The sequence below is a fragment of the Nothoprocta perdicaria genome, unplaced genomic scaffold (genome assembly GCF_003342845.1).
Source record: "Nothoprocta perdicaria isolate Ctin4 unplaced genomic scaffold, notPer1 scaffold_15, whole genome shotgun sequence".
Classification (NCBI taxonomy): Eukaryota; Metazoa; Chordata; class Aves; order Tinamiformes; family Tinamidae; genus Nothoprocta; species Nothoprocta perdicaria.
In genome coordinates, this window is record NW_020454649.1 from 5303014 (window position 1) to 5330768 (window position 27755).

Genomic DNA, 27755 nt, shown 5'->3' on the forward strand with positions numbered 1-27755 from the left:
GGGAGGAGGCGGCGCGGCTGAGCGCGGCCTTCGCCGCCGCCGCGGGGCTCGTGCGGGAGGCGGCGCGGCAGTGCCGGGTAAGCGCCCGGCCAGCGGCCACTGCTCGTCCTGAAAGCCCCTCCGGAGGGAGGAACCGGGACGCGGCGGCGCCCCGCGTCCTGCTGGGATCCATGGGAGTGCGGGGTCGCTCCCGCCACCCGCGCGGGAGCGGGGAAGGAGCCGCAGGAGGAGGCGGGCGGGAGGCTCGGGGAGGACGAGGGTAAAGACAGACCGGCAGCAGAACCTGCAGAGCGTCCTGGGGGCAAATCCCAAACCCCGGGACAAGTTCTTGGGACGTGCTCTTCGGGCCGCGCGCACAGCCCTTTCAGGCCGCGTTCCCGCGTTCTGCAGCCTTTTGGCTTCGGCATCTCTGCAGGCTAAAGCCTGAGGTGTCAGAGGCCCCGTGTGTTGCATGTTTTACTCTTGGTCAGAACAAACCAGGTGGTTAATGCAAAAATCTGCCCAGTTCCCCTTTCCTGGCTCTGGAGTTGCCAGGAGAAGGGCTGGATGTTTCCCGACCTAACGTTGTCCTTTTCCTTTGCGGTGCAGAACTACTACAGCTCGGTGCCGGCGTGCCGCTGCAAGGAGCACGAGATCAGGCACATCTGCAGGTACCACGGCCGGACGGATGGGGACGAGGGGCCGGAGGCAGCAGGGCCGCAGGTCAGTGCTGTGGGGCTCTCCCCCCTGCCCCATCCTTATCCTGCCCCTCGACATGGGCAGCAGGTCAGTGCTGTGGGGCTCTCCCCCCTGCCCCATCCTTATCCTGCCCCTCGACATGGGCAGCAGGTCAGTGCTGTGGGGCTCTCCCCCCTGCCCCATCCTTATCCTGCCCCTCGACATGGGCAGCAGGTCAGTGCTGTGGGGCTCTCCCCCCTGCCCCATCCTTATCCTGCCCCTCGACATGGGCAGCAGGTCAGTGCTGTGGGGCTCTCCCCCCTGCCCCATCCTTATCCTGCCCCTCGACATGGGCAGCAGGTCAGTGCTGTGGGGCTCTCCCCCCTGCCCCATCCTTATCCTGCCCCTCGACATGGGCAGCAGGTCAGTGCTGTGGGGCTCTCCCCCCTGCCCCATCCTTATCCTGCCCCTCGACATGGGCAGCAGGTCAGTGCTGTGGGGCTCTCCCCCTGTCCTTATCCTGCCCCTCCACATGGGCTGCTTCAGGCCTTCGAGTGTCTGCAGGATTCGCTTACACATTAATTTAAAGAGAAGGGGCCTGACATGAGACCCCCGAAAGCCTGGAGAGCCCTCCTCTTAGTGGGGAGGGGGCAAAGTAAACTCCTAGTGATGCCAATCACTGGCATTTAACCCTCCTGTGAAAGAGGGGGAAAGTTTCACAGAATTAATGCTGCCCCCATGCTCTACGGCAGAGCATAGCAGTTGTGTGGCATGGTCAGAAAACAGTGTCTTTTTCTTTCCAGACAAATGCAGCTTCAGGAGTATCCAGTCAGCCTAAAACTTGCCCGCATTGCGTAAGTTTATAGATACTTTAAGTGCTAAATTAAGGTATAGCATTTCCTTACCATTCTGCATTAGGCTGTAGTTTAAAACTCACAATCAGGCATAGAGATTTTGAGATAGCACAGAAGATACATCCCTGTGTCTCCGCTGTATTTACATTCCTAGCATATAGGTGAGCAGTAGAATTTGCATGTAGAGACTTGCACCAGTCTATAAATAATCTGTAAACCAGGTTATAACATCCCAACATATAGTTAATTAAGTGGCTGCTTTACAGTTTGGACTGGTGCAGAATCGCAAGCAGAGCGAAGGATCTTTAGCCTCCTCTGACTCACATCAACAATAATAATCTAGTTGTCCTCCAGCCTCCCCTCATTTATGTTCCTGACCAGTTTCCTATGGAACAGCGGTGGGCAGTTAGTGAGCCGGTTGTGCCTGGCCCTGGTACAGGCTCTTTGAAGACCTTTCTGTCCTCAAAGACGAGGAAAATCTTCCTGTTTTTCTTAGGCTAACAACTCACTGTGCCTTAGATGCTCCTAAAATTGATTCAAACAGAGGAACATGGAATTTTTATCACTGTAAAAATTAATACAGCTACTTCATTGTGTGGATGGTTTCCAGGTTTATGTACAAAAATGTTTATTTTGACTGGCTTCAGTTTTCTGAGACAGGTTACAACATGCTGGTTATCACTACTGATAAAAGTATTAGATAAAAGACATTGAATATGGAACTTACAAAATGCTTCTACCCAATATTAAAATTAGAAATTATTGCCACACTGCCTATATTTTGAAATATCTTAATATATATCTTAATATGTTCATAGAGCAATTGAAATGTAATTTTTCTACCACCCATAATTCAAAACATTATTTTGGGGAAAATTTAAGATAACTAATTGAAAGGTTTTTGTTTTTTTCTTTCTCTCTCTCCTCAAAGATGAGGAAGGCTTCCAAAGACATCTACATTGAAGTTTCTCCTGGCACCTATTCTATCACAGCAACCTCAGAGGACATGGTGAAACAGACCCACGTGGTGGATGTCAGTGCAGGACAAAGTGTTGATTTAACTTTTGTTCTATGATGTTTGTTGTTTCTCAATAATCATGGGAATAAAATTCTAGGCTTTTAGGGCATACAGCAAACTTATACATATCTTTTCCTCTTTTAGCACTTTAACAGTATTCTGTACTTCGGGTCTGCGTTTTTATACTCCTATACATTTGTTTTATACTTAATGCAAATATTATATACAGCCCACTTTGTACATTGATTTTTATAAGTACTTGTACATTGTGTGCCTTAATTCCAATTATGTGACTGTGTAATTCCAATTAAAGATGCAATCACTGGAGTAAAACAATCTTGCCTGATGAAAACTTCTTTTGTATTATCCTCAGACAGAAAGGCTGGGTCCTGTTCTTGAACACAGCGAGCGCAAAATCCCTGCACTGTGAATGCACACAGATGCACGGGAGCTTCGGGGGCCTGGCACTGATTTTAGGGCAGCTGAGAATCTGGCTCACATCATATCACCTCTCTCTACCTCAGTTATCCTGGAAAATACTCCTCCTAGGATAAAGCATGAGGATTTTGCACTTCCATGTTGATGGAAAGTTATTAAAAAGCTAGTTATTCATAAAGCTTTGCTTAACTCATAGGCCTTTATTTGTTTGAGTAACACAGTGACATGCAGCCTACCTGAAACTTAGCCTCCCTGGACATACACTCATACACTTGACTGTGCTTCTCTGTTGCCTTCTTTTCTTTTTCTTTTCCTGTCTGTCCTCTTTTCTGCAAGTTATTTTGCCTTTATTATTTGACCCTGTTATTATCTTTGTTTTCTTCATGCTGCAAAACCATCCTCAAGGGCAGGAAACAAATCTTTCAGAGGTCCAGTCTGAAAAAAAGCATCAGTATCCAACTTTTGCTCTCCTGCCTGTAAAAGACATTCATTGGTTCTGTAGAATATCAATAATGCCATTATTTCTGTACTAGTAAAAAATACTCTTCTGAAATACAAATACATTATCATAGGCTTTTCCAGAAACTGTTAGGCTGTAAGCAAACTTTGCTCCTGTGAAAGTTAGTGGGAGTTGTTTTGTTGATTGCAGTGGGAGGATGTTGGCCAAGCAGGGAGCCCTTCTGAAAAGCTACTCCCTATCCCTGCTTATTTGCTACAAGCACCGTGTTGCACGTCTTCAAAAAGTGTCAGCGTTCCTGGGGATGCAGCCTGTGTTACAAGATAAAACTCTTGTTTCAGTTATCTCAAAGGACAGCTATGTCACTCCCAGATACTCCTGTTATTCCTGTTAAATGGCCTTCGATGTTTTTAAGACAAAACTGTATGGATATGTTGTGCAATTCATGCTGCAAGGCTTGAACTAGAATGAAGACACCCTGATTTCTTTTTGGTTTTACTAAGAGGTGAGGTATGGCCCTTCAGCACACAGGTAAGGCACCTGTTACATGCAGGACACATCAGAAAAATTTCCAAGAGATGCTCCAAGAGAAGGAAGTGAATGGTTACAGAGGTGTATAATATGCATATATTATAATTTCAACAATAAAGTAGAAAACATACACTCCAGAAGTCTGTAAGATTCTGCTTAAAAATTATGGGAACCACTGTGAGAGTAGAGCATATTTCAGTATATTTTCTGATCACTAAGTCACGCCATTAGCATATTAATCTTTTTCTGCAGAAAATCATGCCAGTTTATCAAATTCAAAGTTTTACCTCTCCAGTCAGCTCACAGAGGCAAAAAAACAAAGGTACAGAGGAGCTAACACATCATCTGGGATGCACAATTGGTTGAACCGCTGGCAGTCTTGCACAGAGCAGGGGTGCTGTTCAGCTTCCTTGTTTCTGTGCAGCACTTCATGATCCCCTTCTTTCCACCAGCTTTTCTCTTCCTTTTTTCAGTGCATGCTTTTGTTTGGCTTTCATGCTCCAATTGATTTTTGTTCATTTTTCTCCTAAAACAGGAGGGACCTTTTTGAAAGTAACTAAAGCTAAAACATAGGGTGCCGGTCCTTGTTCTCAGCTGTGACAGGGCTTGTTTATTCTGCATCCCCTACCTTCAAAGCAGCAACCTCCTGCCGGCCTGCTGCTTGTCAGGGAGGAAGATATTTGGTAAAAACTCTTTGCCAAAAACAGGTATTTTTATCTTTCAGAAATAGAAGCCATGACTAATAGACCCCAACAGAGCCCAGCATCCTTCCAGACTGCATCTGGGAGTTATTGTATGTAAGTTTTCTTCTGCGGTGCTGTGGTGGTTTATTGCCGCTGATGCTCAGAGCTGTCTCTTTTCAGGGCCACTTGCACAGCAGCCCCCAGTTCCCACAGGGCTTTCCTGGGCTGATGCCAGTGGGCCTTGGGCCGCTTTTGGGAGGTTCAGCCTTTGCTGACTGCTCACACACGGGTTCTTTTTTATTTGATGGTTTCTCTTTCATTTGGGGGTGGCTTTTGCAGACAGTTGACTTGAGGGAAGGTACTTCTCTAGCTAAGCCCCGGACAGTTAACAAGAACATTTCTTCCTTTCAAACAAACGAAATACCTAAGTAAATACAGCATTAATGGGGATTCCCTTACGTGGATGAGGGCTGGAGGTTACCATTTCCTTTGCTGTGAGCTGCCCTCCGGGGGCTGCTCCACGATTCCAAACACTGCGCTGGTCAGCCGGGGTCACACCGGGCCTGTCCGCAGCAAGCGCCGGCCTTGGCCTCGGGCGCCAGCCTGCCCTCGCGAGAGCCCCTTCCTGGAGGGGTGAAATTACTGACATTAAGCCACGTGAAGAATACAACCTCAATTGCATCTGAGAAATACTCATTCTCAGAGAGAAGGCACTTTAAGCCTGAAAAGGTTTATTTCAAGTGATTTATTCCGCATAGACTTGCTGTGAAGGCTAGTGAAGAAGTTAACATCATGAAGAGCACAGGAAGATGATGGAGAGCGGGCTCAAGAGGGGCATATCTGTGCTCCTAAATATGATTCATTGCTTTGGTAGTTCTCCATTGGATGAGTTACTTAAAGAGGAGCTCACATGCAGGAAAGTGTTATGGAAGGGAATATATTGCAGCATAGGCTGATGGGCAAATTTGTAATATCTAAACTAGGTAACTACAGGCTAAGTGACCATCCAGCTGTAGAGGGCACCAGAGCACACAGGTTACCTCCCTCTTCCCTATGGGCTTTTTTATTGTCGTTTGTTTGCGTGTTTTAAGGTAGCTGGATTGCTAGGATGGACTTGTGTTGGCTCCTTTTCCAGTATTTCCACGCTGGCCTCGCAGAATCCCTTAGCTTGGGCTTCTCCAGCAGGCTGGAGTTGGTGTTACCAGCCCTGTGCATCACAGCACGCTCATCGGGAAGGACTCCACAACGTGCTCCGAACTGGAGGAGGGGGAAGATGCAGCTGCTGCTGCTTCTTGCTTTGGACCTTCCAGGTCTGGTAGGCGCAGAGAAGGTTTGCTGCTGGGCTCTGCCCCTTGCTTCCCCTTTGGAAGGACCAAAGAGTGGGAAGGGAGAGGCCACCAGGCCTCAGTACGGGGATGGCAGCAGCAGATGCAGCCCACGTGTACCGATGAGCAGCACGTACCACCACAGTGCTGGTGAAGATGCAGCCAGCAGAGCAGGTTGTGCCTAGAGAGGCTACCTAAGGTACAGAGAGGAACGGGGACTGCTACAGGACTGCAGGAGAAAAAGCAAGAATTGGTGTCAGGATTTTTTCTAGCCTTCAATCTGCTGGTGAAGGGCATGTGGATCATCTCTACGATCCTCTCCCAGCGGCTAGGAGGGATCCACAGAGCAACACCCAGCGGGAGCTTCACTTCCTTGCCGTTCCAGAACTGAACCATGATTTCCTCATCTTCTGAGGCTGTCGAGAGAAAAGGCAACAGCGTGAGCAGCTGCTCTGCCCGCGGCCGCTCCGGTCAGCCGAGGAGCCAGCTCTGCAGCTCCTCATCGCCACCGGGTCATCAAGGGTGATGTGGCAGCTCAGACACTGTCAGGGCAACAACAGGCCTGGCAACAACTTTCTTCCCATTTTTTTTCATCAAATCAGCACATAAATGCTGATTGTTGTTGCTGCAAAGTTAGCACTAATGTACAGAGAACATTTTACCAGTGCTCTGAGAAGTCAGTGCAGCCTGACTGGCCAGCATGGGAAGCTGAAGGAGCTGTTGAAATCGCATGCTTGGGGGATGAAATCACCCTGGGGTGTATCACTAAGTTAAGCACCAGCACCCTAGCACAGATGATCTTCCTCCAAGGGGATCTGCTCCATTCAGCTTCCTTCAGAAAAATGCCCTGTCCTCCACAAAACAGGCACACCCTTGTCCCAGCAGACAGGAAATGACCCACTGGTAGGTCACAGCTCCCTTAGGGCTGAACTAGCCAGGTTACAAGCAGGTGCATATTAGCCAGGCACGTGAGCTCCGGGAAGCTTTAACCCACCACGGAGCGGTGAGCGAAGGAGCAAGGCAGGTCAGCAGCTCCCTTACCTCGCAGGGGATCCCGCGTCTCGATGCCCACGAGGACAGTTCCCGGGCCGAACCGCACCATATCCGGCTCCCAAGGGGCCAGCACTTTATCCCCGGGAAGCAGCGAGTGCTTCATGCCGTGCACGTACTCCAGAATATCATCCTCGATTGCTCTTTGCACCCGCACGGGAGGCCTGCCGCGCACCACAACGGGTTCAGCCAACTCCACCAGGAACGTTCCTCTTTCACCCTGTTACCGGGAACAAAATATACGAGCTCCTCTGAAAAAGCACTCCATTGGCAAACCATGCTGTGGCTTTTCAGGCCAAGGCAGAGCACCAAGCAAGCCTAAACAGTAACTAAACAGTATGTGGTATTAGCCCCGACTCAAAGCGGCCAGCGAGAGCTCAGGGACACGCACAGGAGAGCGGATGGAGCGCAGTTGCAAGCAGACTGACAGATCCCAGAAGCAGGATCTGTGCTACCAAACTGGATTTCGCAAATCGTGCTGTGTGCCACGCAGAGAGGGACACCAAACCTGTTCAAGCCTGTGCTTTAGTCATGCCCTTCCTTGTTACATACAACATCAACCCACTGCTCTTCTGAGGAAATAAGCCCGAGCCCTGCCAAGAGGCTTTCCATCAACATGGAATGCAGCACGGCCCTGTTCTCGAGAAAGAATAGGCCTTTCTTCCGGTTAGTTTGAAGTGCTAACAAACTAATGAATTAAAGCTATCACTGACATCTCTGGAGAGACACAGTGCCGTGGGGCGCAGCCGACTCGGCCGGAGGTGTATACACAACACACACACACACTTTCCCTGCACTGTTGTTAGGGCTCTACACACAACACTAGCCGGTGCCATGTCCACAACCCGCGAGCACTGGCCGGATCCGGCCGAGCGCCCCGTGCCAGCGGGTGGAGATGCCGCAACCCCGGTGTCTCCATGGGGCACAGCAGTGCCAGGCACTCACGGGATACGTGCCAGAGGGGCGAGCGGCAAACTCCCCCAAACTGAAGAGGCAATCAGCCTCGGGGTGGCTGGGGGGAGAAGGAGAAGAGGCAATCGGCTCGAGGGAAAGGCAGGGGTCTCCTCGCTGAGCTGAGGGGAGGTGGAGGGGAGCAGCAGTGCGCACAGTGCTTAAAGCTGTCTTTGATTTAGAGTAACGCAATGGGCAAGAAACCCAATGGGGAGGACAACAGCCACCAGACGCCAGCATAGTGAGAGTGTGCCAGATCCTCTGCGAGGTCCCCAAAGCAGAACTGCAGCACCCTTGGTGCCTCTGGGAGGAGGGTGATTCAGCAGCTCCTCCAGCACAGATCCGTGCTGCTTTTCCCTGCAGAGACCCCAGCACAAGCCCTGCCGCCAGCCTCCAGACACGGAGTTGGGCAGGGAGGCTGAGCAGGGCAGGGCGCTGCTGAGCACCAACATACTGCTGCCAGGGGCTGTGCAGCGGTGCCAGGCTCGCCCTGTGCCGTTAGGCACGAGCGAGGACACCTGGCAATCTATCTGGCACACTAGGAGAGGTTTTAGGGGGGTTGTAATGCACTGAACGAACACGATCATGAACAGAGGCTGCCCTTGCCATTTCTCCTCCAGTTCATGCAGTAGCTGAACACCACGCAAAGTGTAAGGAGCTCCTGGTCGCCCCTATGCCACCAGACTGGGTCTTTTCTAGTGCTAAGAGATACAAAGAGTGTTAACAAGGGGGACCCCACAGACACACTGGGTTTTATCAGCTCTTCTGATGGAACTCACAGAGTGACCCACCCGTATCCTCTGCTGGGGCGATCGGCCTCGCACAGCACACACTGCATTGCAAATACCAACATGGCCATGCAGAGCAGCAGTCACCCACCTCTACCTACCTCCAGCTCTTCTTTAACTGTACCGCGGTAATAGAACCCGGTGTGCTCCCCTCGCACCAGAACGGGGCCACCCCTGGCTAAGGCAGCCGAGCTCGCCAAACCGCGCGGCCTCTTCCACGCTGCGACACGCGATGGGAGGCAGCAGCTAATCCACCAGCACCTCGAATTAAAGAAAACAGGTCAGAGAGAAAAACGGAGGGAAAATAACTGCTATATGTCAAGCGAAGAAATGCTACGACCTTTGAGAAGTGGATCATCGCGCCTGACTTTGCAGCATTCCTGCAGGCCACAGCGAGCAGAAAGAAAGAGAAAAATTAACTGTGCAGGGGGAATTCCTTGCTCTTGAGATAAAGCCACCAGTGCCTGTTCCTGCAGGCCTCATGGGCTAGAGGAAGTCTAGAGGAAGCGTGCTGGGGAGATGCTGCAGTCCTGGGTGAGCAGATCCCACGCTCGCTGCTTCGCAATTTCAATGGCGAGCTGAAGGGGCCCTGGAGCAAGGGTCTGTCTGCAGCACAGAGCGCTGCTTAGATGCACCCGAGTGCTGAGGACTTATCACAGGGCATTTTGTTCAGGGAACATTGGAAAAGCAGAAAAGTGAAAATAAAGATGCTGCTTGATGACAGGTTCAGGTTCAAAACAAAACAAAAATCCCTGGCACACAGCTTTGGAACCATTTCACAGAGGATGGCTGTGAATGCAAGATGCTTTTATTTATCTAACCAATATAGGGACATGTTTCTTTGATAGTAGGCTTACTCCAAGCTTTGCTTTTCATAATCTCCAGGGTAGCAAATCATTTTAGCTAATACCATGTAGAGAACTGCTAGGGAAGAGGCATGAAATGGTGGTCAGGTTTTTATTAACTTGACACTTTCCAGTCTGTTTTATCCTATTAGATATCATTAAAAGGAACCAATCACAGATTCAAACAAGAACTTGATTTTACCTGCAGGGGCTGAGGGCCATGGGGTGGCAGGCCGGATGCACGGCCACGGCGTTCCTGCAGCAGGAGCTGGCGGCCGCCACGACACGGGGGCACAGCACGTTGTCCAGAGCTGTCATCACGCTGCAATACCTGCGGCTTGCAGGCAGAAATCCTTCTGAAGAAGCCATTCCCATAAGAGCGGCTACCTGCAAAGCAAACCATGACCTGTTGGTAGTCGAGAACACAGAGCAGAATCCAGACTGGAATTTGGCCGGAGGAACCCATATCACTAATGTCAGTGATTTTCAGTCTCTCAGCATGGTGAGGTGAAAAAAAGAAACTAGAAACACTGTGAAATCTCCAGAAGAACAACGTCCCCTCCTCCCTCCAACTTCTTCCTTCTCTAACATTCATGTTTCTCTTCTTACACCTACGCTCTCCTTAAAAGCTTCTTTCTACATTGTCCCAGCCAAGCCTTCCCTGTTTTACAAGCTACAGCAAAAACTACAGCTAGAGATGACACAGCTGAGCAAATGCGACAGTTTTTCAATGTAAAGCTAGATACCGCTTGCCTGTTTTCTTGTCTTATATTTATAGTGGTATATTAAGAAGAAGTATTTTCATATCCAAGCTGTCCTGTCAAGGCAGGTGTTACAACAGCAAGATTGTGGTTTGCCATGAGAAAGAAAGAGTGGCTGGGATTTGGCAGGCGATAACCACTTGGAGCCTGTCACCACCAGGTTCGTGGTGTGACGGCCTCTCCACCAATGTGAAAGGAACCAATGGACAAGTTTCCATCCCAGGGTTTTTTATACTGCTTAGAGGGGCTTTGCATGCTCACGGTAACGCTGAAAGGGAAACACGAGAAGATATAAGTTTCAAGTGCCTAACTGACTTAAAAAAATACTGTTTGAACTTTCACATCAGGCACTTTTGAAAATGTTTAGTTTTGAATATTATTTTCTCAAATTAGTCCTTTAGATAACAAAAAGTTATGAACTTAGAATAATTTCTGTGTTTCTACCAACACTTACTATATATTACAAAAATAAAACCATGTATCCATTCCAGCAAGAGTAGATAAGCTGCTGTAAAATGCATCTTGTAATGACTTCCTCATTTAAATACACTCACTTATTTTGAAATTATGCAACTCTTCTACTTAAACCCTTATTAAACAAAACAAGCTGGCATTAGTAATAGTTTCCAGAGAAATGCACATGTCAGTTCATTTGAAACGCCTTGTAAGATTGCCACAGCTTCTCCAGAGCCAGGCTCCCTTAGCTACATACAAAACAGCACGGGGGCAAAGGCAATCCGCGACACTGCAGGAGAATTTCTGGATAGCTCCGAGCAGTACAGAGCGCAGCGGGATTTTGAACTTACCGGCTATGGATAAAGCTGGACGTGGCCACCTTGGATGCGGTCCAGCTGCAGCAGCCTCGTCCTTCTGCGCGCCTGACGCGGGAAGCCCGCTCGTTACTAAGGAGGCTGCCACAGCCGGCGCCAACAGGAACTGACGCGTCCGGCCCAACCACGGAGGGCGAGCGGGACACGAGCCCGGAGGTGACCGCTTGTCTACCACCAACCTACACCGCTTCGAGGCCCTGCCACCACCACCATCAACTCTACTGATCCAGAGACCCGGTAAAGGCTGCCGGGCAGGGAACATCATGAGAGGAGGGCACAGTGTCCACTAGGTTTTTCTGTATGGCCAAAACAACATTATACGCAACTCTGATTCAGCTAAAACAAGCAAGCGCAGGTTGCTACAAACATATTGGCCTAACACAGGGACAGAAAGGTGGAAGCTGAGACAAGCTGGGGTCAAATCACTTGATAAGTTTTCCCTTTTCATAATAACCGAGAAAAAAAAAAAAAAAAAAAAAAAAAAAAAAACCACAAGCACAGTATCCCCTAGGAATTCTTCCCTTTTTTCTTCAAAGTGAGCATCAAAAAAATGCCAGAATATCATGGGGGAATTTTCCTGTTAATCTCTGCTGTGATCTCCAGTCCCCCTTTCCTCCTTAACAAAGGCTAATGCATGAGGGGATTAATTGCATCTGGTAGACATATTCCCATTCCCTTCCATTCAAGGAGAGAACAGTGGAGATGACTGGCTGCATTTAGGGACCAGGCTAAAGCAGCAACGTCTGTCACCATCTCCCCTGCCTTCTGCTGCGCCCACACATTAGCCACTCTCATGCCATTAGCTGCATTATTGTTTAATAGCAACAGAAGAGTCTTTACATGTAGCAAACGTTCAGAATGCTTTGCAAGTCGTGAGCCAGATTCCTCATCATTTTCACATTAACCTGCTCTAGACGACTTGGCCGAAGCTGCCAGCAGGTAGCACAAGGGGACAGATCCACCCCAGAGCTCAGCTGTTATCAGCGCAAGTGCTGAAGAATTCACACTGCAGGATGCAGGTTTCAAGATCTGCTCTTGCCCACCCTCCTTGTCCTGCAAATTTTGTGAGCAGTTCTAGCCGCTCTCAAGGGCACTCAAGAGCTGAAGAACCCAGTTTTCAGTAGACACGAGGATGAGGCAATGGCAATAGCTTTTAATGAATAAAAGTACTAGTTAAAAAGGAAAGGTTAAAATTGCACTTGCAAGATATTGTGCTCTTTCCAAGCTTGTAACTGTGCTTGGGAGAACTGCTCTCCTCCTCCCACCAACAACAATTTATCCCTTCTGTTTGCTTCTAACAGCAGTCCTAAGGTCTTCTAAAGTCCTCCTTGTTTTGCAAGAAAGACAGCAGCAGCTAGAACAAAAATCTTTAAGAAACTGCATGCAGAAGCAAGCCACTAATGTCACTGAAAACAAAAGCTCAGTCTCACCAGTGGAAAATTTGTATTTTATTTAAAAATATGTAGAGTGTGATAGTATATAGTTACTTTCCTGGTATAGGTGGGCATTTTGGTTTGGTAAGAATTATAGAAATGATCTGCTCTTGAAACATGCCAAGAATATGCATGCCACTGCTACAGTGATCATTAGGTTCCTGGGCAGGTTAATTTCTGCTTGGTTTGGAAGAGCTTAGATAGTCTTCAAAAACTGGTTAGTTGCTTTGGGTGCTTGGCTTGGTTCCACGATCCTTTTTTCTGGCCCCGCAGATTCACTGTACAGAACAGACTGTAGGTGGCTGATGTATCTTATGGCAGCTCGGAGAGTCTCTACTTTACTGAGCCGCTTCTCCAAGTATTCCTCGGGGAGGTGGTGCCTCAGTTTGGCATATCCTTCATTGACACATTTAACCCTCTGCCTTTCCCGTTCATTCCTCTTCCTGATGAACGCTGGCCCGTAGGAGTACTCACTTCTGCTGTAGCTGGAACAGGGCAGTTGATATGGGAATGTGCAGGACTCGCTGTAGAAGCTTTCTGGGATGAGATGCTCCGGCACGAAGGGAACGAATGACAAATCCTCAGAGCAAGTGACCTGGTTTGCTGTTTCTGGGTACACGTGAAATGTAACCGTGGGGTCTGCACAGAAAGGCCTGGTCAGCGGCACGCGCTGGGTGTCACCACGGATGGACAGCTTGTCCATGAAGTTGCAGTAGCTTTTGCCATCCATCAGGTTCTGCGTTTACCCTGGAGATGTATAATTACATAAGCTTAACAACTCATACTGAACAGTAAAGGAAAAACACCACCACCAATCAGCTGGACTTATGGCATTACTGGCATTTCCAGCACAGACTTTTAAGACATTTGAAAGATTTCGGAACGATCTTGGAAGACCACAGAGCAGACCGTGCTCCATTTCAACGCACAGGAGGGTGCAAACCTACAAGACAGATAAATGATTTGAAGAAACTAAAGGACACAGCAAAGTCTCTTCTGACCCCAGATTTAGAAAGGAAAAGGAACTTCCTCCATGTGTCGCACAGATCTTGGTCACTCAGAGTCCACTAAAACTTCCAACCCAGAAAAAAACAGCCCAACATCCGAGATGCTCTTTACTTTCTCCTGCCTCCAAACCAATCAGATCAGCAATTCAAGCAGGAGACTCTCTACCCTTAGCACAGTCTGCTGCAGCACAGAAGTCTTCTGCTTGGTCTCTCTATTCACTTGGTATCTGACTCACTGTCTTTAGCAGGCAGCAAGCTTGTGCACCTCAATTTTAGGTCTGTCAGCTACTGCATTCATTCTGTGCAAGAAGTTTTATAAAAAGCCTAAAAGATGAATTCTGGCTAAGCTTGCCATCTCCCTGGATCTCCATGTTCCTGCACTTACCTGTATATTAAACACAGATACAGAATATGATAATATTAATAACTAATTTTATTTTGCAATCAGTATTTTATTAGTTGACACACAAAAAAATCCAACCAACCTCAAAACATCACATCCTGATCACAGTCCTCCAGGTACAAACCATTTTACTGAGGAGAAGGGATTCCACACACTGATTACAGCATGACTACAAACCTATAATTCAGAGCAGCCCACTAACGTCACCAGGCAGCTTCTTAAAAAGACATGTAAAATAGCCAATATTAAAATAATAATAATAAATCTAGTGTGATTCATTCTCCTTGATGGGGAGCAACTCCTGCATACACAGACTCCAGACAAACTTCAGCCCTTGCCTACCATTCACCTTCTCAGCTACACACTGCTCTCTAAAACACCTAATTTTTGTGATACCCTCTGTAATGGAAAAGCCACCTGGACATTAGGTAGGCTACAGAAGAGATGCACTGCACTACTTGCAAGAGCCTGAATAAAGCTTCAAGTGTTCAGAGTCCCGCAACATAAATGGGATTTCCTTAATCCTTCATGATGATATGATGAATCCTTCATGATTTCATATCTGTCACTTTAATAGGGAAAGAATTGTCACTCAGAGGGGCCTGTCCCCATACCATCTGCCATCAAAATACGTCCGTATTGCGTGTGCCTGATTTTTATAATGCAATAGATGTCAATACGGAAATCCTGAGTTTACAGCATGTGCTCACACAAGAATCACATCTTAAAAACAGAGGCTTCTGTAGGCAGGCCAGCAGCATAAATACACTCTCATTGTAAATAACTATGCATGCAGAAAGATCAGAGGTGAATACACATATACTTATCATAAGAGAAATATAATAGACTGCCACCTTTTCACTTCACTAATATTACAGGCTGGGTTATTCTCTTTCTGTTTTCTACTGCAGCATGATGTAAAAAAAATTACCACAGAATAAATTCTATTACAAAGCAAGAAAAACCTTCAGAGCAAAAGTGTTTTATATCACAAACAAAACAAAGCAAAAATAAACTCAAAGGGAGATACCTGCCACACTGATTGTCTAGCACTGACACTTCCACAGGCACAGCAGCATTCCACAAAATCTGCCACCTCACTGTCTGCACAAAGTCTCCTATGGTCTTCCTATTAAAGGACTACAGACTCACCAATCTTCAGATGAGAATAAAATCCAAGGAAACAGGAGTGTTATTTTCAGACTGATGAATAATATCTGGATGATATTAAATAAAGTTAATACTTTCCATTTTTCATACACCATATTTAATCAAATAATAGGCCATATTAAATACAAGTATTTAAAAAAAGCTATGAAAACCTTGATACTGAATAGAAATGATAGATATGTAATATACAGTGATAGCCATATAAATGATTCCATAGTGATAGAAATGATTCAAAAAACAATGTTAATCAGCGAAGACCCATTGCTAGACACAGCAACATGCAAGTTTCTTACCTGGATTATGTCGCTTGTTCTGCTGAGTGAGTGATGACTGTAATTTATAGTCCATCGACAACATGCAAAGTAGCTTACAGTTAGATCTGCTTATTTCTGGTTTGGCTTTTCCACCCACACCAAACCTATATTGGCAACAAACCTGGCAGTGAGACTCTAAGTTTTCAAACGGTATTGAATGCAGCTGGATTATCCCAGGAAGTAATCGGGAATGCCTTTTGTTTCCTTCCTGTTTGCATTTTCCTGCAGCTTGCTGAAGTGGCATTGCCATTTCCCACAAATGTTGCTGCGGGACAGTCCTGTTTCCATCCTGGTGTGACAGAATTACCTGCACAGGTATCTTCAGTCTGTTTTCTACACCTGCCCAGGCTGTTGGTTAAGAAAGCCAAAACTGCACTTGGCATGCCCAGCCAAGAGCACTGTTCTAGGGACCATTTCCCTTGATGCTGGAATTTAAAACTGTTGCAAGGCAATTAGTCACAATTATAGCTAAATTTAAGTCAGGGGTTACAAACTGCTTTTTTTTTTTTTTTCTTCAGTCAGCCATTACATAAACCATTCTCTCCCTTACTTATATCCTGAAATACATTGCATTTCTACACTGAATCTTCTCTGAAGCATTTTCTGAGAGACTCTTTTATATATGGAATTAACATGTAGAGCTCTGAGGGACAGAAATGATGACAAAGATATTGCACATTCTTTTCTTCAAAAATCAGCTTTATCTTTAATTATTACATTCCAAAGGGGATATATGAAAGCCAGTTATCTAGCAACTGTTTACCTCAGAGAGATGAGTATGGAACCACGGATTTAAAAAAATACACCTAATTCCCAGGATAACAGATGCTGGGGAAAGTATGTGCCTTACACTATCAGTGCACATAGATGCAGAAAGATTTTTATAATAAATATTCCATCAAATACTAACTCCTGAGACTTTACCCATGATAAGAAAAGGAGGAGATTTTAAGAGTTATCACACATACAATATATTAAGCTATCAGAGCAAAACTGAACAAAAATGCCAACACTGTCTTAATATGCACTGCATGGGAATTTATCTACATCACAGTACTTGAAATATGCAGCTCAAAGAGTCAGTGTCCATTTAAGCTTTGACTCAAATCTACAAACATCACTTGATGTATAGCATCTTCAGAGTAAGAGTGCAAGAAACCAAATGACGAACACAATCATTCAGGATTTCATTCTCCGATATGAGAACTGCACTGCAAGGTTTAGATTTCCAGTACCTAGCATAAATCAGCAAAAAATCCATGTATATTTACAAAAGGTCTTTACGTAAAGTGATTAGTGAGTTTTAAGTAATTATTGTGTTCCCAGGTATTTTTTGACCACATAAGTAGTAGAGAGAAGGACAGAGTTAAAAATCACCATAAAGTCACAACTCTAAATAAGGTACCACAGTGACAACCCAAGATAGCTCAGGGCTTTCTGTAGTGTCTTTTTTTTTTTTTTTTTTTTTTTAAAGATTTGTTAGTAAAAATCATTTGAAAATGTAAAGCTTTTTAGCTTGCAGTTAACTAAGTTTATTTTAATACTTGCCATTCCAGTATATTCTTTCAAAGTCCAAATACTTTTTTCTATCAGTAATGAACCAAAAGAGAGAACCCTTTTGAAGTGGTAGGATCAGGAAGACATAATTCAGCTCTTTCCTTTAGTCCTTCCTTGAAGTTATGATGGAGACAGACAATTAGCTCAGCACAACGTGACGGTCAAAGACAGATTTGCGTTGCTCTTGGACCTGTAACTTCCAGCGCTGCTGAGCGTACTCCACTTTATTCAAGACGTTGGCACGACTCCGAGAACGCGCCAGCACATCGTGAGCATTTGCAAAAGGCTGGTGATCCTGAAATGGTAAAAATCAGCAGTTAGAGCTCAGCAGTTCCACTCAGCAAGTACATTAGTATTTTTTACGCAAAAAACACAAGCTATTTAATCTGTTAGTCTGTCAATATGACAAAATAGGTGTTTGGCAGTTAGAACTGTACTTCAAATTTTCATCCAAACTAGCTTCCACGGGTTTGCCAAATAGATCAAGCTTCACTGCACAGTCAAATAGTTATTTGCTGCCTGGAGCCTTGCCCCTATTCGTAGCTGTTGGGGTAGAAGCCTGGAACAGAGGCAGAGACTGGAATCCCCCCCGTTCTCATCATGAATGCACTTCACTTGAGAGCTGACTTGCAGAGCTCTGCCAGCTCTCAGTCTTTTACTGTAAGGCAGCTTGGGATGTTCACACAAAGATTCTATATAAAACCAACACACTCTGATGTTTACCAAACCAAACCCATTGTACAAAGCTGTCTAAAAGCAAAATGTAAATACAGCTGTTTAAGTGACAAAGAGCTCAACAATAACTGAGCACTTGTTTAATATTTACTCTGTTTCCTAACAATACCTGCAAAGCTGTATTTTCCTCTAATAACTAAACCTAAGTCAGAAGCAGTAAAAGTTGGAATGGAACCTCTTATGTGTTTGGCAAACTGCTTTCAACAAAATCATGTTTTTAAAGCTAATGTCAAAAAGTCACATGTGTGCAGTGTATAGTACAAATGAAAGAAGAAAACCAACATGCCCTGTATTAAGAAACTCCTTTGAGTTATATTTGAAAGTCATCCTCCTTTTTGTTCCCTGAATATTTTTGAAGTGTTTACATTAATGAATACTTTATTTGTGATACGTTGCCATGAAGAGCAGTTCAATCCTAACTCTCAGTAGTGCAGAGGTTATCATTAAGGATGCCTTTAGGAGTGATGCCATCAAGTCCCAAAGACACACGTAAGAAACACATTAACAGAGGGCCCTGACCCAAAGAGCTATAATCTCATTATAAAAAGACTATACAGCTGGATATATCTATAACAGGAAGCTAAGAGGGGGTAAATCACTTCACAGTGAGACAAAAGGCACAATAGCAGCATGTTTCCACCATGAAACACAAGGGAAAAAAAGAGCACAGGAAAAGTTAGAGCATATTGCCAAGCCTGACGAGCAGTGGTCTCGGCTCAAAAGCTACCTACTGACAGTAAGAAAACTTAAAAGAAAGCAGGTTACAGATGTTCATCAGTCGCCACTGCCATCAATGGGCAACAAGAACAAACAGCAGCTTAAAAAGACTGATATTTTCAGAGTCAGACAAGGATCAAAAAGCTTGCAAGAGGAAAGACAAGAAAAGGAATAAGCCATGAAAGACCTTTGATTATTCCACATTTACTGCCATAGGAGAAGGGTGAGAGGGAAAGGAATAACATGAACTAGGCAAAGGGCTAATGCACTTTCTGTTCAACGCACTGCTGCTGATGCAAGCACTAGCAACTCTGCAAGCCTGAGACAGGACGTGGTAACAAAAGCAAAACATGGAATAAGATAAAATGGATGCAGCATTCAGGATAAATCCATTCTGCAGTTAACTAAAGTTCTCCCTCAGGATTTTATTCTTCTTTCACCCTACACTCAGAAAATTCCATTCCAGATTTGGAGGTATAATAATTATCTATCCAACTTAGATATAAACTTACAGCACAAGTTTGATTCAAGCAGGAATTTGACTGTGAAGTATCTTAGGACGTTAATACAAAGACACATTGAATATGTCTCCACATAAGTCACAACCAAGCACAGAAAACAGGTCACAAGAAAAAGCGTACGTGAAGGATGTGAAAGAACACTAACTCAAACACCAGCTCAAACGTGGGTGACAGTTTGCTCACAATGACAGGTCACATTACAAATCCGAGTGCGATCCACTTAAAAAAACATAATACAGGCATAACATGTACCAAATTTGATCCCTTCAAATCTACGAAGTCACTGAAACAACAAGCTGTGTTACTGGGTATTTACAAGCAATTAAATAGATTTTTCTAAGTGTTGTCATCACATTCCTGTTGGACCATGACCAAACTAACTTATCTCTTGTAACAGCCTATTATTTGAAAGAAAAAGAAAAATATTCTTAAGGATTCCATTGTAAGAGACTAGCAAATACTTTAAGTCTTTAACTAGGTCTCATTTATTTCAACAATGCTTACTGAACTCTAAAGAGCTCACATCTGCTGAAAGGCTTAGCTTAAAACAAATGGAAAACCAGTTTCATAGACTGGGTGTGGGTTTAGAAATTCTAAGTTTACTCCACACTTGTAAAGCACTTCACTGGTAAAAACAGCACTCAACGCAGAAACAAAGCTAGTGTTGTTATCAGACTTCAGAAACTCCTTTATCATTTCAAGCTTTTCAACATGACACTTTGCCACCAATCTGTCAGCTTAGAATACTCTTCCCACGCTGCTTCTTGATAACACTTTTCCAAAGCTTATAGATTCATAAGCTTATAAAATCCCTTGCAGTTGTAGAGCTATGCTCCATGCTTTTATACTTTTGCAAGCCCCTCTTCAATACCAAGATGACAGAATAACTGAATATTTCAGGTGGCAAGAGATGTCAGGTATAGGCCATCTGGCTCAATCAGTGGGGTAAAAAAAAAAAAAAAAAATAGCAGCTTCAGGGAGGTGATTATACAGCCTTACAATTCCTGTAAAGACCATCTTCTCCCTCAGAAGCAGAGAAGCAGCAGCTAAGTGCCTGGCAACAAGCTACCCATCCCCATAAGTTAACAAATAACCATTCCAGTCTATGTCAACCCAAACACGTGTTCACTCAGGTGAACTCACCCCAATATCTTCATCGCTCTGTATAAGCTGCGAATGTCCAAAGAGACGTCTCTTCAGTATAGGCTCCACCAATGTAAGGTAAACCATGTATAGAAGAAGTAAGCCCAAAATGGACAGATATATGATGATTGTAACCTGCCCAATATAAGACAAACACACAATTCATGCCAGCATGAGGATATTATCTCCTCTAAAAAAACAGACCTATTTACTAATTGGTTGAAATATTTAACAAAAAGCAACAGAATTCTATTGTTTACCTTAATTGTGACAGAGCTTCTCTCTTCATACTTGCATTCACAACGCAAACAGTATGCTTCTACATCAGGCCCAGGGACAGGCATAGGTTCAACCACATGAAGACAATCACTAAAGGAAAAAACAGAAATGGTTCTGGGCTGGTTTGGCCCTACCTGTTCCTCTCTGCAAACAGATCTCAGAGTTTAGAGGCATGCAGCCTCCAGTGGCATGAGCTGAGAAGTCTCCTTTTCTTAAATTATATTGTTCTGAGCTATAGGCTTCCCTGATTTAACAAATTATTGAACCTCAATTATTGTACTTAAGAAAGAGTATATATATATGTTTTGCAAGAATTTTATTTAAATATAGATGCTTATATTTTCGCTAAAAAATACAAGATGTTACTGTAGCTTGCCTAACAAGTTCAAGGATTTGAGCTTGTTCACCAAGAACACAGCAGAACCCCGGGAGGAAGGCATCACTTGACACTGACACCAGATGAAAGCAAATTCCATCTAAAAAGTAAGATGAAGAAAGAAGTGATTTAAGAGCTTGATTCTCTCCTTTCAGTATCTGATGGAAGATTAACCTCTTTCTGGTGTTCATGAACAGAAGTCTTGTTGTTACTGGCATGAGTCACTGGCACTAAGAAAAAAAATGAAGTCATATGGGTTGTTTTTATAAGCAGCATAATGGTATATAAGCAGTACTCAGTTTTCAGCACCAGACCAGGATGCAAAAGCATGATTTGATTTAAACGATTACAAAATGCAAGTCAGTTCCCAAGCCAAGAAGTGCAACTGAGAATCTTGAGGACATTCTCCACCACAGCACTCACCCCAGCCAGCACTTCTGCCAATGATCTCTGTAATTCCGCTCCTTCTGCTGACTCAGATTGGTCATTTAGAGTTCACATGCTGAACTCCTCTCCAGAACACTGTCCTTACAGAAGGAAGCAGCTTTTGCCTTTATCTTAGTTCACTCAGTGGTGGTACAGTCAGAAGCAGGTAATGAAGAGCTGATGTGACAGCAGTAGCTTATGACTGTGCAATGCTCTGCTACATTAAGATGATGCAGAGCCAAAAGGCCAGATAGTAACTCATCCCTTCTGTTCAGTTTGCATTTCTCTTTCAAAACTAAAACTGTTAAACATCTAATCCATTCTCTCAACAGGAACGGAAGATTTATTTTTCCCTACTTATTTGTGATTACAATTATGGTCTCCATGCCAGAGGGCATCAAAATCAAAGATACATGCAAGTTATAACCTAAGTAATTTCATAGTTGCTGCGTAATTCATAATAATGCAAGCTTATATCAGTGTGCTGCTTAGGAACGGTGAAAAAGCTGTAAATTATCAAATATTATCATTATCATTTTTTTTCTAGTTCAATGTTTCAAGTTGCTCAGGAGCATAAAAGCTACTGAAATTTCAGAATTTTAATCATGCATCTCCTTGGTGTAATTTTACAGTGATTTTAAAAGAAAATATGGAAAAGGATGATCTTTTCCTGAAGGATATTCCCATTCTATTGCATTCCCCTTTCTCTTGTACCTATAGTAACAGCATGAAGGAAGGGTCTCCCTGTATAAGCCAGGCTAGCCTGAAGTGCAGCGTCTGCACAGGCAGATTTTCAGCTAGAAGTCAGGGTGTTCCCCCTCCCCTGCAAACCCACCCCTCCTACAGCAGCCTCCGAACACGAAACGCCAACAGATTTCTCTCCAAGTGGGCTACTGAAATGAACAGGCTGTTGCCAGGTGCCTCCACACCTCCCCGCTGCCTGGGGCCTTATTCGTCCGGGCTGGCTGCCTCTGAGGCTTCCCGGCCTGAATCTGGAGCAGCGACTGCTTTCGGTGGGATCAAAGCTCCACCAGCTCATGCCGGTATCACACAACGCATCCGCCTTCCAGCCTTTGAAGCTTGGAGAACTGAGCACTTCAAGTGAAAGTGAAACACTGAAGCAAGAGCATCATCATGCATGATGTAGGTTGAATATTAAACATTAATTTTTAATTTTATGCCAGGATAAGCCAAGAGCTAAGTCACTGTTTTACTATGCATAATTCATAAAGGCACTGAAAATCGATCTAGCTTTTGTCTCATACAAATGACTTATATAAATAACAAAAGGATGATGTTTATCACCCTGTTCTATTCAATAACAAGTCACTTAGGCAGATGCAGAAGTCGAAGTACAGCATTAAATCGCTTTATTTAGTGCTTATGAACCAGCCATCAAGCCTTTTAAAAGCAGCAAGACGACAAACTGAAGATCAAAGCCATAAAACATTCCCTGATGGTCACCTGAGAGAAGATCTCCACAAAGCAGATTTTGCAGATTCTAGATCTCCACAAAATAGATTTTGTAAATTCTGTACGCCTCAGTATCTTTCACCATAAAATCAGTCAAGCCTTCAAAGCTGACTTTTCCTTCAAACAGTTCCAATACTGAATTGGAGGGAAGTAGGATCTTCTCCACCAGCAACTCACTTATTATGCAAAACCCACCAAAAAATCCATTTTCATTTGCAGACAGGCAATGAGTGACAAAACCAGTGAGACTGCTACTCTGAAATGCCTGCTGCAGCTGGAAGTCTCTCCGCGTGTTTCTGCACTCTTGCAGTAGAGCTAACATCGTAAAGTTAATCATGTGGGACAAAAGTACTAAGTTTTATTAGCACATTTTATGCTCACCAGGTTAGACTGAATAAAGATTAGATCGAAATCTACAATGTTTCTTTCTCATAGTTCTTCTGTAAGCAATTTAATAAATTAAGACAGGGTTCTACACATACCTGTATCATTAAGTTTATTCCTATAATTATTTCAGTGGGACTATTCAGGGGCATGAAGCTTTTTCAGATTCAAGCTGCTATCCTGATGCTGCTCATACAGTAACCTTCAGGTATATTAGAAACTAATAAAAGAAGAGTTAACATACCCAGAAGTATTTCACCTGTTCATAGATTAATTTAATAACTTCCCCCCACTTCAGGCATCATGCCGAGCTCAAGTTACAGCTTTTTACTGGTATCATTCACGCAGATGATGATAGCTGAGGTGAAGTTACACAAGACTGCTGGGCCAATGCACATAATTTCCACGTTCCTTTCTCCCCCAGCCCCTCACCCCCCGCCAGGCATGTCCTTGGCCCTGAGAAATGCCTGGCATGAACTGTGCCCACATGCCCAGCTGTGGCACAGGGAAGCATCTCTCTCAAGGCTTCTCCCTGTCAGGAAAAACATGCTGAGAGACAGCTCAAGCTGTCTCATGTATCTGCACTCTCTGGCTGTGGAAACAGCACAGAAACAGAGCAGAACAGAATTTTCCAGAAATAATCTCTAAACAATAGGGCAAGTTTTAAGAGGAGAGGAAGAGCAGACAATTCTCTCAAGTCCTAGTTCCAAGGCCAGGCTTCCTTGCCACACTATAGACCATTTCAAATCACTGAATTCACACTACAATAACTCCTACTCCTCTCTGAATAAATAGCAAAATATTCAGGCAAACAAAACCAGATGACAGAACAAGGATTAAAAGAGTTCTGGGCCTTGTCCTGGGCTACAAACACCAGAATGCTTTTAAAAGCAAAAAAAAACACCATAAGTTACACAAAAGATGGAATTCCTTGGCCTCATTACAGAAGACTCACATATAATCACAGTGGAATATGACTTTAATTGTAGAACTCATCATAGTTTGAGGCCTCAAACTCACCAGTCTTTCTGTGAAACATTTTTGTTGTAAATACGGCCAGAATGGTCTTTGTAAGGAGGACAGATGCATTTACACCGGACATCCTCAGAGTTCTGAAAAATAAGCAACACATTCAGAACAAATTATCATCAGTGACAAAGCAGGGTACAGAAAGCACTATTTTGACGCATGAAGTATTTCATAAATGCATGAAGTATTTAACACAAACTACGTGCAAGTATCTCTAGGAAATCTTACCTAAAATTTCCTTCACAGAAGAACAATCCTTCAAATATATTAAGAAAAAATAGTAAGCAGAGCAATTTCTCAAGTAACACTACTCTTTTAGATAGTATACAGATAGATATATTCTTCCAAAGGAAAAAGAAAATGAGTTGAAGTTCACTTTTCTTTTTAACAATTTACATTTTTAGGAGTTGCTCGTGTTGCTATAGTCAGCTATTCAATTTATATATAGCACAGGTACAGCGACTCGACTTAAAAGAACAAAAGAATATTAACTCCAAATGGAGGTTGCCAAGAGTCTTTCTGGATAGATCTGTACTCATTTACCATTGTTCCTTAACAACCAAAACAACTTTGTAAGCAAAACTATCAGGCAAACCACAATAACCTAGGGCCCTCTTATCTTAAACAGCAGGATAGCATGTGGCAGACAGAGAAGTACCAACTGGAATACCAAGTAAAGGAGGAGGAAATGTGAAAAATGATGCAGGCTTTAGGGAAACAATTCTAAGACTTGTATAAGCAGTTAACATCCCACAATTACAGGAAGTGGGAAAGAATTAGCATCCAAAATTCACATTGAGACTACTCCTGGGAAGAAAGGAATTCCAGGAAGAAACTACTTTGTGTACAATCAAATAAGATAATTCCTTTCTCAAATTGCAGAAGAGTAGAAAATCCTGCAGCAAGAATACAGATGGTAAGCAAGGAGTTATAAATGACAGCATTCTCAAACCCAAATCTGAGCAATATATTTGAGGAAAAACAAGAAGACACAAAAGGCAAAGTTGTTTATTTGAAATTTAAAGCGCCTAAGAGATTGCCTTTAGAAGTATTGATAGATAAACATCTATATTGAACAGTCAGGTCACAGTAATGCTAAACTCAGCCAGAAAACTTTGATTGCACCATATAACAAGCTCTTGTCATGGGAAAGTCAAATGGTTAATTATCACTGAGAAGGATGAGCTAGGTGTAAACATGATTTGGCCATTTCGAATATTTTGGCTATTAGAGGATACTATGATCTCACAGTCAGTTACAGGGACAATAAGAATATAGCCTAAAATATTAATACAGAAGGGTCAGCAACAGAAAATTTAAACACATTCTGCCCAGGTTAAGAGAACAGCAGTCAGAAGAGCAAGCATGGAAGAGGAGAAAAGAGGAAAGCACTTGGACACGTAAGTGGAAGAAGAGCACCAAGCTGAAAGTAAAATAGCACTAAGCTGAAAGTAAAATAAGACACCTGGCAGATCCCAATTTTCCTTTCACACAATCAGTCAAAGAAAAGGAGCTTTATTTCAAACAAAGCCTTTTCAATTACTATGCAACAACGACTTGCAGTTTCGCATGACAGCATCTCAGAGCATTCTGTCAAAACTAAATAAAATGCTATAAACTTAGGCGTCGCACAGAAACAAGTCTAAAAAAAAAAAAAAAAAAAGCCCATGAGCCTCGCTTTTTCTAATTCCTGCTATATTTAACCACCAGCATCACATATGCAGCTACGGCGACCGCTACCTGCTCGCCAAGCTCATGTGAGGAGGTCAGCAAGACGCGACCAGCCGAAGGCAGCGGTCCCAGCTCCCACTAGACAAACCCGGGTCGCTCCCACACCGGCCCTGGGCCGGCCGCGCAGCCCCGTCCTGGGGCATTCCGGGACACCCCCGCGCCCCGGCCCCTGGGGAAGCAGCAACGGGGCTGGACGAATCCCCGGGGCTCCTGAATCCCACAAAAACGAGCACGCAGTCAAGAGGAAAACGGGTGGAGGAAATGGGGGCGCAAGGAGACCGTTGGAGCGCGGGGGGGCACGGGGGCGCGTGGGGGGTGACGGTTGGGGCGTGCAGACAGCCGTTGGGGCGCGCTCCAGGCGGCCGTTGGGGCGCACGGGGGGTGACGGTTGGGGCGCGCTCCTGATGGCCGTTGGGGTGAGCGTGGGTGACGGTTGGGGCGCGCGGGGGGTGACGGTTGGGACGCCCTCCTGGCGGCCGTTAGGGAGCGCGGGGGGTGACGGTTGGGGCGTGCAGACGGCCGTTGGGGCGTGCGGGGGGTGACGGTTGGGGCGCGCGGGGGGTGACAGTCGGGTCGCGCTCCGGACGACCGTTGGGGTGAGCGGGGGTGACGGTTGGGGCGCGCTCCGGGCGGGCGTTGGGCAGGGGCCCGGCGGTTGGGGCCCCGCGCCGCTCACCTTGGCCTCGGCGCCCAGCGCGGCCAGCAGCAGCAGCAGCAGTGAGCAGAGCCGGGGGCGGCCCCCGCCGCGGGCCGCCATGTCGGGCCCCGCTCCGTTCGGCTCGGCCCGTTTAGCGCTGCTTATCCCCGCCGCGCCGCCGGGCCCCGGCGCCCGCCGCCATCACTTCCGCCTTCCGCCCGCCTCACGTGAGGCGGCGCCGGCCGGCAGGGCGCCCCGCGCGGCCGCCGCGGGCGGCTCCGGGCTCCGGAGGCGGCGGCGGCTCCGCCCGCCGGCAGCAGCGGCGGCGACGCAGGGCCGGGCATCGCCGGTGCGTCCGAGTCCGGGTATCCCCTGTGCATCCCGAGCCCGGGCATCCCTAGTGCATCCAAGCCCAGATATTCCCGGTATGTCCCAAGCCCGAGCATTCCGAATGCATCCAGACCCGAGCATCCCTGGTGGCTCCCAACCAGAGCATCCTGGGTGCATCCCAAGCCCAGGCCGGGAGAGGTGGCCGGAGCCGGGGGCTGCCCGGCCGGCCGGGGCCGTATGGGGCCCCCAGATGCAGCCAGTGCCAACTGTGCCGGCGGCGCGGCCGGCCCAAAGCTGCGGAGGTACCAGCGCGCGTGAGGCCAAGCGGCGATTTGTGTGAGACCTGCTCACTGGCCATGAGGTTTTCAGTAACTGGACATAGACGGGCAGGATCGGTGTTTTTAGTGTATTTTATGGATAGAGAGAATTAGAGACAACAAATAGAGGTAGAGACAAGTTTTCTCTGCAATGGTGTTCCTGAGGTGCAGCGATGTTTCCTCATTTTCTTGTATTTATTAGTTATTGCCACCCAGCAACAGCATTCACTTCTTTCAGAGCGGCAGTAAATGTCCATGAGAAACTGCATTTTCTGCCTCAGTCCTCTGCGTTTTTGAGTTTTCCTTCTTTGGGCAGGAAGCTCCTATGGGATAGGCCAGTGCTGCTGGACCTACTGGAACCAGTGGGTCTCCTGCCTGGGAGCCGGTGCCCACGCTGTTCCCCATATCTTCTATCTACTTTCCAACCTTTTTCTATCTACTTACCTTCTATCTACCAAATGGTCTTTCTCACAACTGCACCATGGGCAGGGGCAGCGTGGGGCGGTGTGGGGCGCCCCTCTGCGTCCCCGCGCTCGTGGGTCATGATGGGCAAGTTGGCCGCTGAGCTGCAAGGACACACGGTGC

The 27755-nt window shown here is 45.6% G+C and overlaps 4 protein-coding genes across 5 annotated transcripts; 1 reads left to right on the plus strand and 3 right to left on the minus strand.

Moving 5' to 3' along the window:
* The first annotated feature begins 541 nt into the window (after positions 1-541).
* AKIP1 (A-kinase interacting protein 1) lies at positions 542-2861 on the plus strand. The gene is made up of 3 exons (XM_026034707.1): positions 542-702; positions 1461-1511; positions 2443-2861. The coding sequence occupies exons 1-3, from the start codon at positions 547-549 to the stop codon at positions 2584-2586; spliced, it is 351 nt and encodes a 116-aa protein (XP_025890492.1). The 5' UTR covers positions 542-546; the 3' UTR covers positions 2587-2861.
* Positions 2862-5724: 2863 nt separating this feature from the next.
* Positions 5725-9966, minus strand: CUNH11orf16 (chromosome unknown C11orf16 homolog). The gene is given in 5 exon segments (XM_026034782.1): positions 5725-5867; positions 5870-6379; positions 7005-7233; positions 8854-9013; positions 9800-9966. Coding segments are annotated over 5 exon segments (1209 nt in total).
* Positions 9967-12687: 2721 nt separating this feature from the next.
* Positions 12688-13354, minus strand: ASCL3 (achaete-scute family bHLH transcription factor 3). Its single transcript, XM_026034684.1, has one exon. It carries the CDS (start codon positions 13349-13351, stop codon positions 12818-12820), a length of 534 nt encoding a protein of 177 aa, XP_025890469.1. The 5' UTR covers positions 13352-13354; the 3' UTR covers positions 12688-12817.
* Positions 13355-16341: 2987 nt separating this feature from the next.
* On the minus strand, positions 16342-26658 carry TMEM9B (TMEM9 domain family member B). 2 transcript variants are annotated; one of them, XM_026034682.1, is made up of 5 exons: positions 26563-26658; positions 24147-24238; positions 20449-20557; positions 20189-20323; positions 16342-17367 (listed from the first exon to the last, which is right to left on the minus strand). In XM_026034682.1, the coding sequence occupies exons 1-5, from the start codon at positions 26641-26643 to the stop codon at positions 17212-17214; spliced, it is 573 nt and encodes a 190-aa protein (XP_025890467.1). In that variant the 5' UTR covers positions 26644-26658; the 3' UTR covers positions 16342-17211. The 2 variants fall into 2 exon arrangements, with proteins under 2 accessions (XP_025890467.1, XP_025890468.1); XM_026034683.1 differs by lacking the exon at positions 26563-26658 and adding an exon at positions 25896-25907.
* Positions 26659-27755: the final 1097 nt, after the last annotated feature.

Excerpts from the sequence above, each read along its gene's own strand:
- AKIP1 (XM_026034707.1), top strand. The coding sequence starts at position 547 with ATGTTTCCCGACCTAACGTTGTCCTTTTCCTTTGCGGTGCAGAACTAC. Across the intron at positions 703-1,460 it reads CGGAGGCAGCAGGGCCGCAG|ACAAATGCAGCTTCAGGAGT; the intron begins GTCAGTGCTGTG and ends TTTTCTTTCCAG. Across the intron at positions 1,512-2,442 it reads CTAAAACTTGCCCGCATTGC|ATGAGGAAGGCTTCCAAAGA; the intron begins GTAAGTTTATAG and ends CTCTCCTCAAAG.
- ASCL3 (XM_026034684.1), bottom strand. The coding sequence starts at position 13,351 with ATGGATGGCAAAAGCTACTGCAACTTCATGGACAAGCTGTCCATCCGT.
- TMEM9B (XM_026034682.1), bottom strand. The coding sequence starts at position 26,643 with ATGGCGGCCCGCGGCGGGGGCCGCCCCCGGCTCTGCTCACTGCTGCTG. Across the intron at positions 24,239-26,562 it reads CGCTGGGCGCCGAGGCCAAG|AACTCTGAGGATGTCCGGTG; the intron begins GTGAGCGGCGCG and ends CTTATTTTTCAG. Across the intron at positions 17,368-20,188 it reads AGAGCGATGAAGATATTGGG|GATCACCAGCCTTTTGCAAA; the intron begins GTGAGTTCACCT and ends TTACCATTTCAG.